The sequence below is a fragment of the Penicillium canariense genome (assembly GCF_028826845.1).
Source record: "Penicillium canariense strain IBT 26290 chromosome Unknown utg000004l_segment0_segment0, whole genome shotgun sequence".
NCBI classification, from domain to species: domain Eukaryota; kingdom Fungi; phylum Ascomycota; class Eurotiomycetes; order Eurotiales; family Aspergillaceae; genus Penicillium; species Penicillium canariense.
In genome coordinates, this window is record NW_026622731.1 from 1,099,753 (window position 1) to 1,116,081 (window position 16,329).

The 16,329-nt window shown below is 51.0% G+C and overlaps 7 protein-coding genes across 7 annotated transcripts; 4 read left to right on the forward strand and 3 right to left on the reverse strand.

The window, feature by feature from the left end:
- Positions 1-394: 394 nt before the first annotated feature.
- N7482_006744 (uncharacterized protein) lies at positions 395-1,234 on the reverse strand (the record flags this gene model as incomplete). The annotated part of the gene is made up of 1 exon (XM_056688869.1): positions 395-1,234. One exon carries the CDS (start codon positions 1,232-1,234, stop codon positions 395-397), a length of 840 nt encoding a protein of 279 aa, XP_056541298.1.
- Positions 1,235-2,443: 1,209 nt separating this feature from the next.
- Positions 2,444-2,909, forward strand: N7482_006745 (GFA family protein; the record flags this gene model as incomplete). The annotated part of the gene is made up of 2 exons (XM_056688870.1): positions 2,444-2,509; positions 2,562-2,909. The coding sequence occupies 2 exons, from the start codon at positions 2,444-2,446 to the stop codon at positions 2,907-2,909; spliced, it is 414 nt and encodes a 137-aa protein (XP_056541299.1).
- A 1,080-nt stretch (positions 2,910-3,989) lies between these two features.
- On the forward strand, positions 3,990-6,249 carry N7482_006746 (uncharacterized protein; the record flags this gene model as incomplete). Its single annotated transcript, XM_056688871.1, has 5 exons — positions 3,990-4,336; positions 4,388-4,523; positions 4,598-4,785; positions 4,814-4,982; positions 5,053-6,249. The coding sequence occupies 5 exons, from the start codon at positions 3,990-3,992 to the stop codon at positions 6,247-6,249; spliced, it is 2,037 nt and encodes a 678-aa protein (XP_056541300.1).
- A 488-nt stretch (positions 6,250-6,737) lies between these two features.
- Positions 6,738-8,139, forward strand: N7482_006747 (putative sister chromatid cohesion protein Dcc1; the record flags this gene model as incomplete). Its single annotated transcript, XM_056688872.1, has 3 exons — positions 6,738-6,856; positions 7,000-7,751; positions 7,805-8,139. The coding sequence occupies 3 exons, from the start codon at positions 6,738-6,740 to the stop codon at positions 8,137-8,139; spliced, it is 1,206 nt and encodes a 401-aa protein (XP_056541301.1).
- A 193-nt stretch (positions 8,140-8,332) lies between these two features.
- N7482_006748 (uncharacterized protein) lies at positions 8,333-9,502 on the reverse strand (the record flags this gene model as incomplete). Its single annotated transcript, XM_056688873.1, has 1 exon — positions 8,333-9,502. One exon carries the CDS (start codon positions 9,500-9,502, stop codon positions 8,333-8,335), a length of 1,170 nt encoding a protein of 389 aa, XP_056541302.1.
- A 1,106-nt stretch (positions 9,503-10,608) lies between these two features.
- Positions 10,609-11,532, forward strand: N7482_006749 (WD40 repeat domain-containing protein; the record flags this gene model as incomplete). Its single annotated transcript, XM_056688874.1, has 1 exon — positions 10,609-11,532. The coding sequence occupies one exon, from the start codon at positions 10,609-10,611 to the stop codon at positions 11,530-11,532; it is 924 nt and encodes a 307-aa protein (XP_056541303.1).
- A 2,710-nt stretch (positions 11,533-14,242) lies between these two features.
- Positions 14,243-15,106, reverse strand: N7482_006750 (putative mitotic spindle checkpoint protein (Mad2B); the record flags this gene model as incomplete). The annotated part of the gene is made up of 1 exon (XM_056688875.1): positions 14,243-15,106. The coding sequence occupies one exon, from the start codon at positions 15,104-15,106 to the stop codon at positions 14,243-14,245; it is 864 nt and encodes a 287-aa protein (XP_056541304.1).
- Between the last annotated feature and the right edge of the window lie 1,223 nt (positions 15,107-16,329).

The following is a 16,329-nucleotide window of genomic DNA, read 5'->3' on the forward strand; positions in this document are numbered from 1 at the left end:
GAACTGCGGAGAAGGACAGGGGGCTTGGTCTCAGAGTATATAATTGTCAGATCTTGCATCTGAGTGGCCGCTGATCTTCTGCACCGTGACTCAGATCCATGTTTCGAGGTGTGCGCCCCCGCCGCTTGTATCGGGGCCTGATCGCTTTCCGAAGATTAAACTAAGTAATGCTATTCCTTGATCGTTTGTTCTATGAATCTATGAAATGATGACGAGGTAGCCTCTAATCCATGATTGCCGCGGCGGACTTGGTATTCGCGAATCGATATGATCCTTTCTGTCCCTATCTTTCCCCCGAAAAGCGACCAAAATAAACGACGTAACTATGCAGTATTCTGCCGTGAAAGCCTTCTTCACGAAAAGGGATCCTTCTCTCGGGTTGACCCTAATACTCCTATTTTACCTCCGCATATACCTCCAACGCATCATGCAACTGCCCGAAAAGTCCCCCATGCCAACTTCTCAACTCTTGCCATTCACTCTCCGGTATAGTCACGCGCATCATCCGCAGCCACCCATCGACGATCATGTCCGCATAGCTAGCCCTTGTTCCGAGCAGAAAGGGCCCACTAGTGTCCCTCAGGAATAGCTCAGCCAGACCACCCAGCATGTTCCGGAACGAAGCTTTCATCTTCTCTCGCTGCTCGCCAACCAAGGTAAAGTCCTCCCAACACGTGGCACCCGCACGCCGGACAAATTCAGCCTTACTGATCTCGGCAGTAGCTGGATCGAACGGGAAACACTGGATCGAAAGCTGTGTATGTGCGGTAAAGGCGGCGTCGACGTTCACATTGAATCTGGCGTATTCAGGAAAGTCACTCTCGCTACATTCTGATAGTGGTATAAGTGTCGGAAGATCGGGCGTGAAGACGTAGTCGAGCGCCTGAGGGGGGAAAAGGTCGCCCGCGCCCGAGGTCGGATACGTTTTCTGTAGGTAGACCGCGATATCGAAGGAGTCGCCGACCAACGACTCGGTGGCGGGATCCTCGATGATAGGAAGGGTAAAAAAGTCGACGCCATCGGCAAATTTGCGACAGGCTGGTACTTTGAGACTGCGGCGCACTTTGGAAACGTCGGGTAACGCCACCCATGAGGTCGAGTATGGGAGACCTTTGAAGTTGAGTGCCAGTCGGGTTTTCCAGGGGTTTGGGGAGCAGCAGTTCTCCCCCACGGGGGGGCGCATGGCAATGTCATAAAAGACGATAGGGCTGGTTGGGATTGAGGCCGTCGACATGGCGAATGATGGAAATGGGAGGAAGAATTGGCTCCTATAGACTATATAGCACGTCTGTGGAAAGAAAATGGTGTGATAGCTGTATAGGATATACTCAGGTGGCTTATTTTTATAAGTAGTTTAGCTTTTATGCTACTGGATCCTCCACAATCATCCTCGCTGCACTTTGACGTGGGGTGTATCCAAGTGACTCATGTTGAGCCATGGTGACTGGCCAATGCTTCGCACCGGCTCCACATTCTATTTTGCGGGGACATTCCGTTCGAGCTCGCACCGTTCAGAAGTAAAGCTTCTTCGCTCTACTTCTCGAAAAATATCCATCAGCAAATATGGCCGACTCAAAAGTGCTCGACAATAATTCGCTCGATGTCCTACAACCACCCCTGCCCAAGTTGTACAGCCACATCTGCTGCTTCTACCGTCCTCGACCCATCCGCACATCATGAAATGTCAAGGACCCGAGGAATGGGTCGAGAACATCCCTTGGATTGCAGGATATGTCATTAGCAGGCGCAAGTGAAGGCATCGCGCGCAAAGATATACTGGGAAATTGGTATAAGGCCTGAGTGGTGTGAGTAAATATATGCTTTGTCGCCCGCGACATACCCCGCTATTTTTGCTGCCAAGGAGGCTCGACTGGAGAAGTAAAGCAGCAAAGGATCCCCTCCAGCTTGCACCAATCAAGTAATAGGTTTTTACCCCGCCTGTCAGATTCACTGTAGTTTCCCCGGATTTGGTCCGAGCACCTGTAAAAGTTCGTCGCTTATTGTAGTGAGCCTGCACCCACGTCTCTCAAATTAAGGTCTGCCTGGCATGCGTGTGCAATTATAGAGTTTATCGAAAGTTTGATACAGGAATCTTTGTTAATTTTGTAGCAGCTACCGGCAGCCTATTCAGACCGCAATATTTTGCCAGGTACCGACCGGCCTTTGGGGATACCGAGTTCGCCGCCCAACCTAAAGGTCGCTCGTGTTCTCGTTATTAATAAAAATGTAGCTGTCATTCAAAGCGCCACAAAAACTCAAACTATGGAAATAACAAGATGATCCAATACATTTCGAAATTCATAAGGTCTAGGCCTGCTTCGGAGTTTATATATACCCCACCATTCCCATCAGCAACTCTGATGAGGTTAACACCTATCTCTACCACAACTATCTCTACCTCTATCTCTACAACAACTATACCTATATCTACGTCCACATTACTATGCCTTCAGGATCTTGCTTTTGTCAGAAACTCAAATATGAGTTTACGGGAGAGCCCGAGGGAGTGGTAAGAGTACTTACCACCATAATTCACTCTCTGTCTTAACCGTAATGCATAGGCCATTTGCCACTGTTTATCATGTCAAAAAATCAGCGGTAGCACCAACACCCTCAACCTAATCATTCCCGTTGATCGGGTTCACTTCACAGTCGGCTCGCCCAAAACTTGCACCGAGTCTCACGAGATTGGTATGAAAATCACTCTTCATTTCTGTGGCAACTGCGGAGGTGTTTTGTACAAGACTGCCGACCTCGATATGTTCGCCGGAAAGGCTGTTGTTCAAATCGGGACACTTGACGACGCCACTGCCATCAAACAAGCCAAGCCAGATATGGAACTCTGGACGAAATATCGTGCTCCATGGCTGCCCAGCCTGGAAGGCGTTGTTCAAAAAACCGAATTCTAAATGCCTCTAAGATGTATTTTTTTCCGCTTGTCTTCTTTTCAATTGATTTCCTTCCTGAGCACCCACGCATTTTCTCCGCAATCAATGAATTTGCCAATCATGGTGACTCTTGCAGCGGATTCTACTATTCTATGACAGTTGAAAAAGTTTTACTTCTCTCAATATGGAACATTTCCTTTCGTCCTCCTGCGACATTTTCTTTTCTGGAGTTTTTTAGCAATGCGAGGATTTCATGCCATCGGGGATTCCTAGGGAAATAGTGTTGTCAGATTGTATCATGGCACAGAGACCCATCAGAAACCCACTCAAGCCAAGCGAATGATGTTCTGGCATCAGATAATCGGCACTGCACTCTCCTCTGGTCATGAGAGAAGGACAAGAGTCTATCAATATGTGTGAACTCTTGAGCTTTTCAGACCATATTGACCACCGCGAAGAAGTCACTAGAGGTTGGAAAGCACATGGTCCCGTGACCGGTCAGTAAACAGCCCTGTTCTACAGGATTCATAGTTAAGCTCAAGACGTCAAATGCATGTGATCGTCATTCACAGATCTTCAGCCCGTCCTAGAATAGATATGGGTGCCTAGTATAAGGATTTCTCTCAGTTTGTCAATTAACGGGACAGGGCTTCGTCTATTGCCGTGGCCTTCGTTGGATGGTTCGCGCTTCGGAGCACCTCCGGGTTTCAAGATGTGCAGGAATGTGTAAGTTTATGAATTGAGAGCCTATGGATAACTTAGTGCGTTTTACTCTATCAATATTTGTTGGCCATCTGCGCCGCTGGCAGCCAACATTCACCGGGGGCGGGATTAGCCCCACATGCGACCGACTAGAAGCAACGTAAAGTCAGATATATCATTGGATAATACATGCCTACGATAAACTCCAGGTGTTTGCCCTTGCTCCCCTTTGAAAGTGGGGATGCTGCATCTTTCGCATTAGCGATATCAGGGTGGCAATGCAGCAGACTATTTTTAGTACAAAAAGGGGCCAAAATTGGGCTACCAAGAAATCTTTTAAAGTCGGGTTTGTTCCTTGGGCCTTTATGCTTATCCTGAACGCTTCCTATTTATTTCACAATGGACCAACCAAGGAAGAAGAAAAAGCTTTCTACGCAAGATAACCGCCGATTAGTTCTTCACCATAAGATCAATTTTGAGGGTCCCATTCCTTCCGCCAGATGGCCTCAGAACCACTCAGCTATATTTACCGCTATTCGCAAAATAGAAGATGTTAGGTATGACACTTACTTGGAAGAATCGCATTCAGATCTTCCACATGGTTCGCATAAGGCGAAGCTCGTAAGCAAGGCCCGGAAACTTGTCCTGGACGCGTACGCCTGTCGCAATTCCAACACCAATGAGGGTACTTGGAGATCCAAGACCGAGACCCCTCTCTTGAGAAAGTTTGAGGAAGAAATGGAGTGGTAGGTGACCTATTACAAAATACCGCTCGCAACCAAACCTGATCATTGCAGCGGAAAGTGTAATCAGCGACGACTACCGAGTTATCGGGTTGAGTTGATCTTTCCAAATGAGGCGCAGAGATCACAAGCAATCGAGACTGAACAGGCCTTGTGCAAGTGCATTGGAGATGACGCAAATGAAGATAATGTATGTCAACTCTAAACAGCAACTGTTTCGCTCAGCGAGAGAGAGGTAATTGATTGGTATCGTTTATTTACTAGACTGCTCTCAGCCACAGCGCTTTTGCAGGAAAGCTGCATGCGGGGATAAGTGACCCGTTAGTTCCTGAAATAGGAATCAAGTATCCAGATCATGTTATTGGGCTTCAACGGTCAACATCACTCAATGCCGCCCTACAAAGGCATCCGGGTCTAGTCTCTGATCCAGTGAAGGATGCTGCGGACATCTTGTTTCCCTTCCTCGTTCTCGAAGCCAAGTCTGAATGACAGAGCCCCGGATTTGCTGCTATCGAGACGCAGACAGCTTTCCCTATCAAAAGATTCGTTGATATTCAAAAAACTCTCCGAGAACGGCAAAACAAACCAGCGGAAAACACTCTGGTTTGGTTCTTGGCATTCAGTGGTGATGAATGGAGAGTCTATATTTGTGTGCCTAAAGGAGATGAAACTGTAAGATATTCGGAAGATTTCAATATCCATGCCTGACACCACAACAGAGAATAATCGATGTTTGGCACGGATGCATTCTGAGACATGACTGTGCATTGCAACTATGTTTGATCGTTGAACTTATATGTGACTGGGCTTGGGATATCTACCGGAAAGACATCATTCAATTGCTTTCTATTGGACCCGAAGTTATATCAGGCAACTTTGGTTCCAAATTGTCGGGCGCAAACAAGGCGAAAGATTTCCACTCTGAATCTTCAGCCTCTTTGAAACAAAATTCGGTCATTCGTGACACCAACGAAGTCTTCTTCTCATTTCGCCATCTGACACTACCTGAGCTGATGGATGACCTGACTGCAATTCTGAAACCACCTCGCTCGGGCTTTAGAGAAGTTAATCAGAATGCCATCAAGCTGTTGGATCTTTTCAATTTAGAGCGGCCACTTCTGCTTCCGACACGCTTTATCTCTTGTCTAGAGACTCTCTGGACAGGGGCAAACAGGAAACACCCGATCCTTGACAGTGACGAGCTCGTTTGTGTCCACATTTCATTCCGCTCATACTTTCGGCCATGCGACTACCATATTATACGACAAATTTCATGCATCACTGCATCGTCCGGCTCAATGGACACTCTGCAGCGCTTAACTGGAACCAAGCATTCCGTGTTTCCCGGATCTTCAGATTCTCTAACAAAGCCCGAGGTGGTGCTACCACTGGTAGAGCTATCCGGTCTCGAGTCATTGAGAGCAGCTGCCAGAGATTTGCGTCTCACCTTATCTGTAAATAAAAACTCCTCAGGCTTGGCTCTACCCTGCAACTGGGCCCAAGAATCCTCTGGAGGGGCTTTTGTGTCTAGTCTGTGGGACAACCTGGCATCATTTTCTCCTGAAATCCTTTTGTTTCCCATATTCGTCCACTCGAGAGAGATGCGCAGGATACCTGCAGGTCAAGGCTCATGCCATTCCCTTCAGGTCTTCTTCAAACAGGGCAGACATGTGCTCTTGCACGGTGCCGCTATTTTGAAGACACCCAGACACTTACTGCGGCCGCTTTACCCGGAGTATTGTTTGGTTGTTTTCGATGGCTCTGATCTAGATGATCGACCGGGTCTTGGCCGTAAACTTTTGCAGTTGGTTGCGAGCAATAGCTTGTTTGAGGGGAAGTCTTTATGTAAAGTGACTGCCCAAGACCGTCGATCCATTCATGATTGGGCTACTCGGCTAAAGGAGAGTAATGGTTGAGTGCCGCTTTGATGAACAATTTCTACCGAGTGACCGTTCCGTCCCACTACAATTAACGCAACAGCTATGTGGCTGCATATTTCGGTGGGAATTTCAATCCCATATTATTTTTAAAGTATGGCGTGGAGCATGACCATGGAGTATGTGAGCGAGTTCTGCCTTGAACTGATCAAAATGTCAGTCTACGGGGCAGGGCGCAATGAAAATGGTGTCAATATCATAGCAAGCAAGACGCCTCCGAGGCTTGGACCGAATGCATAGCCATTCTACCTACAATTGAAAAATATGGCAATCCATTCAAGGAGACCTCTCAATAAAATTACCTATGCCTATCTGTCAATCTGAAAGTCGAAGCTCGATTAGGTGGCTCCATTAAACGATGGTCCGTGCACCCCGATCGCGCGTCCACCGCGTCCCAGCGCGTTTGTTTTTTGACACCCCAACGACTTTGCTCGCAGATCGCAACCCGGAGGCATTTGCACGCTGCAATGGCAACCCAGGACTCGCAGAGCATTCTGTTCACCAACACACAGCCCCAACAGGGGTTCCGGTTGTTGGAGCTAACCCCAGAACTGGAGGAACTACTGTCTTCAAAGGATGCGCCCACGTAAGTTGACAACCCTATGCCACATTCGCGACAGAGCGTGGTAATTGAGGCCGCTCCGGCAACTGTGCTTTTCTCTTGCTTGTCCGGTTTCTATCATTTTGGTCCTTATAGCAAACCGACGACTCACGAGACCATCTTACTAGACTCGAACTCAAATCACCCTCTGCCGCACTCGCCCGCGCCGTGGTCGATCCTAGTGCTCTTGAATATGTCAACCTCTGCACGCCAACTCAAACCTACCGTATTCGCCAAGTACAGTCTTCGAACTCGCTCCACATCTTGCGGCCCAGCCTCGGGCAGATATCACAGGCAGACATCAAAGTCGTCGAAGCAGAGGCCGGTGAGAGCGGCGCATTGAAGCTTCCGGATGAGGCCGTCACTGCAATTGCGAAGTGCGGATCAACACTGGAGTTACATGTTCCGCCCACCGGGTTCTCTGCAGTCCCGTTCCTGGAGAAAAGCTTGAGATTATACGATAGGCGGAGCGGCGACGACGATGGGGATATCGCCATGGACGAAGTTTCTAATGAGACTGGTGGGATGGACCCTATTGAGACACGCAAATTGAGAGATCGGGTGTGCGCGGATATTCCTGTGTCATCAGCGCAGTGTGAATCCGGGTGGACTGATCTCTGCGCGTTCGTTGATGTGAAGCAAGGTGTAAGCTGGAGGCCTTCGGCACAGATGCGGCTGAAAGTCTGGAAGCGCTTGATGGAGGGTGCGATCTTGCAGGGTATCGATCTGGAGAAGCAATTTCTCGTTGCGGATCTGTGGAGGTCCGTTCTTGACGATGATGATGCTTCGGAACCGCCGTTCCCACGAGCGCTCCTCGAGGCTGTGGCAAGAAGGCTGTGTGTGGCAGATGAGCGGCCGTTGTTGGCGCATGAAATCAAATGTGAGTTGTGCAAGGATCAGCGTGATGGTCAGCCGAAGCTGATTACCACATAGGGGCAAGTTTTGACAGGACCGAGTGCACGCAATGGGTGAGCGAGATATATCTCGCTGCTACAGCGCCTACGCCGTCATCAGCCATTGGGCGGAGTGACTTCCTCCGTGCATGGAAAGATTGCCTTCCAGAGTCCTGGCGCGGTGATGCTGCACTATCCAAGCTACAGGAAGGCTCATACCAGAGCCCGGATCCTACGACGATATGCTTCGTTGAGCCATCGCAACGGCAGCAAGTCTTGAAGACTTCTGCTGCTGCACCAGCTGCAGCTGCAGCTGCTAAGGCCAAGACCACCAGAAACTGGCATGAATTGCTCAAAAATCAAAAGCGCCGCTGATTGCAAGCCATCAGTATACGCGGCTGCGTCGTTGGTGAAGTGGCCTCATCTATGATGCCAGGTACCTCTAAGAAAACATGTCACGTCTGCCGCCCAAAATTCATGCTGACAACCACACCTGAATGACCAAAAGGGATCGAAATAATCAAATCACCAACCGCAGAATCCCGAAATCATACCACAGTATTTGGAATCAGCACCAAGTATACTTCTCGTTTAAAAGCCATTCCACGTCTTGTCCAAGCCCGTGTTCGTCACCAGTCCAGCGCAGACTGGAAATACTGGTCTTCTCGCGGTGCACGACTTCCGCATCGGGGTCCAGCACCTTGACAGCCTGTTGCAAAAGTGGTTCTGGGTTCCAGAACTCGACCGTGTGCAATCCCCACTCTTTGGCCTCATGCTGAGCACGGCGCAGGATAGCAGCCATCGCCTGCACCAATGTTTGCTCTTCCTCCTGCGATGTGGGCTCGTCGTACACCCACCGCAGAATGTATAGAACATTATCCTCGGGCGTCTCGCCAAAGTTCCGGTTCCATGTACAGTACACGCGCGCAGCGTCATTCCCTGCGCCCTTGATAGTTGGCGGAGGGCGGTGCGAGAACAACTCCTGCGCAAAGAACTCCTCACGAGCCCAGTGCCACACAAAATGGTCAAAGTCCGGCACGATAGCTACCTTGGCAACGTGAGATAGTTTCGAGGCAACACACATCTGATCACGGAGTTTGGCAATGACGGCGTCACTGCACATGTTTGTGCGGACATCTTCGGCATATAAATCCCTTGTCACACTCTTGCCAGCAGCTCCATTGGACAGCGGCTCCTCGGCGCGAGCTGGCAGAACCATGTGCGAAGACAGGAATGGTCGCCACCCAAACTGCGCATAGAACTTCTTCCCAATATCTGAGAATAGAATAGTGAACAAAGCCCTGCCTCGCGGCTGCTTTTCCATGTGCCACGTATCGAGCTTCCGGCTCAGTTCTTCGAGCATGCGCTTTGCGTACCCTTTGCCCCGGAACTCAGGCCGGCAGTAGACGCTTCCCACGCCGTGGGTGGAAGCATCTTCCACCTGGCCGTCGTGCGCGAGTAGGGCCTTCTTCTGGTAGGTCTCACAGGAGCTGAGGATGGTCCGGTCTCCTTCGGGCTCCGTGCCGTCGACCAAGATCCAGCAGGTCAGGCCGTCACGAGTCAGCCGTTGGTTATAGAGGTGGTCCTCACGAGCAATGTAGGTTTCGACGTCCAAGGGGCCCTTCCAGACGATGCTATTGAGCTTGATAGAGGCGGTGCGCTCCTCAGGGGTAGCGGGGACCAAAATGAGGTCTGGCGAGTCTCCCGCCGGGAGTTCGGGAACATTTGCGGCAATCATCCTCACGATGCTACGCTTGTGCTGTTCTCAGAGGCGTCCAGCTAAGCTCCTGCAGAGTTGTTGGGAAGTGTCTGCGTGGGAGATCTCGAATAACGAGTCCTTTCCGCGGGGCGCTTTCGGTAGAGAAGGAAGATAAGAGAGGTACAAAAATAAAAATAAAAAAGTGTGTATAGATTGGCGCGTCGCAGAGGACACGATGGCTGGAGGTGGTCGAACAACCTAAATTGGTTTTCACAGTCCGGAATCTCGATTCAGCTCCTCCGATAGCGAAAATGGGTCTGCTATCTGCTACCGAAGAAAGGGAAAGGGGGGAAAACAGAGAAGCTCGAAAGAATCCGGGGTCGAGGTTTCCCAGTGGATAACGCCGCTGAAGCAAGGTCCACGGGTGAGACCCCCGGTGGGATATAATCCGGGACTACGCCCTACACACCCTACAGAGAGGGGTCAACCAGTTCAACACATTGCGACACGAGCCAATTCCGCCGCCCGTTACACCCACCCCCCGCTTCAATGGTTCCATTCTCGCGCGTTTCCGCCATCACCATCCGGGCCGGGGGTCGCCTGCTCTATACAGGGGGGCAAGCGGCGGCCGACGGGGGTTTCTCTTTGTCACCCGAGCCGAGGGCAAGCGACAGAAAGCGGCTTGATAAGGAGAGGCTCAGACCGCCGCATTCTTTCCCGACGTTCACTCGCTGGAAACCGACTTCGTCGGCCGCCGGTTAGACCTGCCATTGACGTAAGACGGGGCTCGGGGGTTGGAACTGGTCAGGTGATGTGTCAGCTGAGCGTAGGGCATGAGCGGGTCACGAGGTCCGGTTCGTTTTTAGGCGCCGGGGGGGTTCACTGATTATGTAATAGCTGATGACATCGCCGGCGATTTGCATGGAGGGGAGTCTATGGGGGAGAGGGGGGCAGAATGAGGGGATGTTTTTTCGTCAGCGACGAAACTCCACCTGCACTAAAATATTCCAACCAGTCCCGACTCTCTTCGAGAACCAACTTTATCTGACTCTGCCCTGTTTTCCTCCCTGACTGGAGGGTCCTCCCCCTTCTGGTCACGAGGGTCGTCCTCACCAACAAGGAAAAGGGGGTCACTGCCGCCACCAATGCAGACTCCGACCACCAACTCTCCAGATGTCAAGCTAGTGCCACGCCGCACCTTGGAGGGCCACTCTGGTTGGGTCTGGGATGTGGCCCTCTCCCCCGATGGCACGATGGCGGCGTCGGCCTCGAATGACACTACCGTCCGCGTCTGGGGCACTACTGCGACAGGCTCCCTATACCGCGTCTTCAAAGGCCACTCCGGCCCAGTCAGGGCGGTATCATTCTCGCCGGACAGCCAACGGGTGGCATCTGCCTCCGACGACATGATCGTCCGAGTCTGGGACATCGGCACAGGCGTCGTCTCCCGGGTATTTCAAGGCCACTCTGGCTGCGTCCGATCCGCCGCATTCTCCCCCGACGGCAAGCTGATCGCGTCGGCCTCCGACGACAAAACGGTGCGTCTTTGGGACCTCCGCACAGGCGACACGCTTAAAGTCTTTCACGGTCACTCTGGTTGGGTGCGCACCGTGAAGTTCTCGCCAAATGGAAAATTGCTGGCATCCGCGTCCGATGACTGCACAGCACGAATTTGGGATATACACACCGGTGCCGCCTGCGCCGTCCTCGAAGGCCACGCCGACTACGTGCGGGCCGTGAGCTTCTCGCCGGACGGAAAGATGGTGGCTACTGGATCGAAAGACCGAACAGCCCGGCTGTGGCGAACCGGCATGCTATCCACGGTCCTGGAGGGACATTCGAGCTGGGTGAAAGACGTGATTTTCTCCCCAGACAGCGAACTAGTGGTTTCTGCGTCCGACGACTCAACCATCCGGCTTTGGAATACCAGCACAGGCAGGACATGCAGCACGCTCGGACCGGTCCAAGGCTGGGAGAGGGGCATGGCCTGGGCACGGGACGGGAAGCTAGTAGTGTCTACAGCTGATGATATGACCGTCCGGATCCTGGAAACTGATGAGAATTTATGACATCCGAAATAGAATTCTTAGAAGGAAGACTAATACATGAACGTTCTACTGGGCTCGACACAGAGAACCCAAATTTCTCACGCCATCCGAATATACCTGGTTGGGAGTACTTGCTTTCCAGACTATGCTGGCTGCATTCCATCGGAATTGCAGGAAAGAAACAATTGAAAATGACAAGGCTTGGAAAACGTTTCAAGACCAGATCAAACTTGTTTCTCTATTGTAACGTCGTCCAGATCGAGGTCGTAAAACCACAGCCTCGGTCCTTGCCCCAGCATTATTCTCTCTGTGAAGCTGGCGGGGGAACAGCCTAAGGAGACCATTGCTGCTGTTGCTGCGGCTCAAGTTGTACCGCATCTGATGTGGGGTAGGTGGAAGTGGAACCAGCGGCTGTGTATGGTTCATCGGGCTTGAGAGCCGCCTTAGCGTGGGGTCCTGCGCATATTGCGCTCGCTGCGCCGACCAATTGCGATTTGGGCGCATTCAACGGGCGCCTGATGGAAGGTTTTGCGGATGTGGCGGTGGGGCAGGCTCTGGCTGGTCTGGAGCTGTAGCCGGTGGAGAGAACCAGGCAAATTTATTGCTGGGAGTCCCGAGAGATCTACGGGTGTCATGTGGCGAAACGATAGACTGTTGGCATTTTGGTATGGGCGCAAATTGTGGGGAGGAGAGAGCTGTGGCAGATTATGATCCTGGGTGGTGAACAAAGCAGGAGGCGCGTTGTGGCACACGCGGTACGAGATGTTTTCAAGACAGGACGGCAAACACAAGCAGATCTTAAAGGTCGCACTGCGGGCGGTTGAAAGTATGTTTTTTTGGGCAATGGCAAGCAAGGTCATTTTGCACCGGGGTGTGGATATTCTACAAGACACTTCGTTGGAGGCATTGGGAATTTTTACAGCTACATCCGTAAGGTGAGGAGGAGGGTACATACGTAAACATCACATAATGATTGATTACCAGGTGGGATCATACTGCATCGCTGATGAAGAAAAGTGGGTGGTCAATGACGTGTTATGCGGGACGTGCTTCTAGGCCATGTCCACGGGGTTTACTGGGATTGCAGTAGGTGCTTCAGTCGCTTGTCGCGCTTGGCAGATTTTGGAGAGAGGCCTTTGCGGTAGGCCGCCGTAATGCGGATGGGCGCGGAGGGCCGTAGATGAATATAAGGTTGATATGCGTGAAGGGTATTGAGAGTGTTTTCATTTACAACACTCTTTCATAGTTATTGTCACATTTATCCGACATGAAGCCCAAACCCCGAAAAAGGTGGATCGTGAGCTGTGTGCAGGGAGTCCTGCCTCTATAGATTATTGAAGAGCTTTCAATGTCAGTGTTCACTACCAGTACTTGACTAGATTAGATGTCCTTGTTGGCGCCTCGCATTCATAGCCCTCGGCGTTCAGAATGATCGCGAATCATAGGCGAGGCATGCGAGTAGTTTATTTGTGCTACTTAAGATGCAGCCGAGTGAGATGACTGCCGTAAGCAAGAGACTGGTTACTTCGCCAAACATTGAACCTGGGGCGACAATCACAAGAGCCGGGCATGTTATCATGATATCATGCAGTGGAGCCTTAGTTCCGGGATCCACGAGCTAGACTGGCTATACCGGATGGGCTGTCTTGATCAAGCGTCTCTCACGGCGTCCATTCCCTGGCCTGCACATTGACTAGCTCTATCATGACGCGTACAAAGTCAACACCAGGTGGCGTGCTATCTTAGTCCAGCCAACCTGATTTAACCAATCGCGAGAAAAAAAGGAAGAAGAATAAGAGGAAGAAAGGTAGGAACACATTAGGCAACATAATAAAGAAAGATGCAACAACATTAAGACGTGGCCATCACATACATCAAATACCCAGGTCAAAAATTACCCGAGGAGTTCATAGTGAGGGCAGGATGAAAGCTGGAGAATAACATCAAGAAAGCGAAAGGCATAATACATCAGATCAGATAAGAAACACCAGCCATAGGAAGACGCAGGGACCACTAGAAAGAGACATCAGGGATATAATTGCTAGATATTTGGATTGGCAATTGGCTAGAAAAAAGGAGAATCATGTAGTTGAGAGATTCAACAAGAAAATGGTATGAAAAAAAAAAAGCCGAGGCCGGACCGCAGTAAAAATGATAAACGAGGAGACAGTCAAAACCCAGGGATCAGCATATGGAGATGCAAGATGTGATGAACTTTCAAAAACCAAGCAAGTCACGGAGGAGAAAAAAAGAGATGGGAAAAAGAGGGGCAGGGGGAACAAGGAGCGTCATGAAGGTAGAAAGAAAAGTAAAGATCAGAAGAAACTTGGGGAAGAATATAAAGAAGAAGAAAAGAGCCTGGAAAAGAATCGAAAAGAGGAAAGATATGAACCTGATCTATGTAAGTAAATGCCATGCGAGCCCCAAAATTGTCCGCTCCCCGGTTTATATATTTGCGCCACTTCGTTGCGGACGGCAATTCCTAATTTCCTCGTCCATCATGTATGTTCGATCATTGGTCACGCTAAATCAAGAATGAGGCTGAAATGGAGGTAGTGAGGTGGGTTGGTGGTGAGGGTGTAGGTGGGTAGGTGAGTGGAATGATGCGTATGACGTGTGGATAAGCAAACAAACAAACAACATAATTTCCCCCCCCAAGCCAGACTTGACACATAATAATCTCCCAACAAGTGTGTTTTCTCAGGAAATGTCTTTCCAAAGCTCAAATGTTTCAAGGAGGCTGCTCGGAGTCCACCGGTTCATTGAATTTCTGCCGTGCCTCCTCGACCCACAGCTCCAGGCGCAGTTCCCCGGCCTCCACACGTCGTACCGGTACTGTTTTAGCGCGGCCGTTCGAGACCGGAGGGGACGCTTGCTGCTGCTGGGGGTCGCCATTTCGCACTTTGGACACGGAGTAGGGGGCGGTGCAGGATCGCAGGTGTACTTTGCCGGGCTCGGCCACGATCCACGTTTGCTCTTCGTTGGTGGTTCCTGCCGGGGGAAGGGCGTCCTCCCTTACTTCGATGCACACGGTGAAGCTGAATTCATCATCGCGTGGCAAGGGAGTCAATCGTGCACAGGCCGACGCGAGTCGGGCCAGACAGGCCCGGAATTGGGCCTCGAGGTCGACCGAGGTCGGTGCGGGGCCCCCGGGCGCACCTGCATTGGTGGATGAACCTTCATTTCTGCCTTCAAATGTGGTATTCACCTCTCCAGCTGGGGCGCGAGGGAAGCCCGACAGATCAAAGGCATATCGCTCGAGGGGTTGATTTGTGCGCAAAGATGAAATGATGATACTGACTGCGGTGATAGTGCCTTTCAAGATCTCTGTCCCGACTGCGATCGATGCATCGTTGATATAGTCACACACCTTAGGGTGACGAGATTGTCGGACAGGATAGTTGTATGCCCGGACCGGGAGGAACGTGGCGCGCGGGTAGACGGAGCGCAGGAACAGTATTTGGTGGACAGAGACCGTGAGGAAGTTGGTGAAAGAAGCCGCTAGCGCTGACTGATTGGTAGGCAGCGATTTGGTAGCAGGAATCGGGGCGGAGAAGGTGGTCATGGTGGTGGTACTACTGGTCTCACTGGCCATTGGCATGGCCGTTGAACGATCGGGTGTCGTTTCCACGGTAAAGGTGATCTTGACGGAGTCTCGCAGAATCTAAATGATGTTCCACCCTGAAGCTGATCATCGCTCTGCCTTCCTAAATCCATCGGTCAACGCTGAGATCTTGGGAGAAGAGCTTGGTGAGGTGTTGGGGTTGATGATGTCAAAGTTTGTTTTTTCTTTTGCCCGGCGGCCGACTGTCGGGCCACGACGAGTCGGGCCAGGCGATTGTGCGACGGTGTGGAGGGTGGTCGGAAAGGGGTATATGAAGACAGGAAGCTTTTTTGGAGGCTTTGGAGGAGTAGTTGATTTGGTGATAGAAGAGTTGGTGGTGGAGGGGAATGAGGGAGTGAGGGGGGTTGTTTGTTTGTAATGGGAAATCGAGCCGCACGTACGCTTGGGTGGACAAAACAACAACATGCAAAACCTCAGAGCATGAGGGATGGATAACGGTATAAGCCTGAGCGCCGAACCCCCAATGATAAAAAGTGTGGGCACTTTTTTTTGGAAGACAGATGTTCCCTTTGTGGGGGGGAGGGCAGTGAAGGGAGGGGAGGGCGAAGAGGGGTGGTTAAAGCGAGAGGAAGGAGGGGACGTCGGTGAAACACTGGCGAGGGGAAGGGGCGCAGCTCCGTCGGTAAGGGTGGCCTCACTTCCTGGCGATGAAACGAAGGGGACGGTCCCGTAGAAGAAGTCACGAAGCTGATGGCGATGAATCGACGACAGATTCACGTACCGTTTGGCGGAGGGGAAAAGCAGGAGTGGAAGGCGCCGGTCAGTGGAAGGTCACGGTTCCCGTCACGTGGTTGCGTCATGGGCCTTGCAGAAACTCGCTTTCTCTGCTTGACCACGGCCATTGCCTGATTGCTGCTATTTGATTTATACTCTGTTTCATAGTTCATCAGTTTCTATTTTGATATCTATAGGTTATCACCATGCTTCTTCTCCATTACTCTTCCTGTCATCGATTATACATCAATTAGACAAACCAACTATCGCTCTCCTTCCGCGTCGGGACGGCCATGACAGAAAGGGCTTGAGGTAAATAAAAAAAAGTCACCAAAAGCCTTACTTAATACACCAGGGTATCCAGGGTACCGCATTTTATGGGGGGTGTACAGAACGCACAGTTTTTCTGCCCTTTTTGCCTCTTCTGTTATTCCCCACCGCGTTAGTCAGGTGGGATGATGGGACGCTTAGCGGCGAGA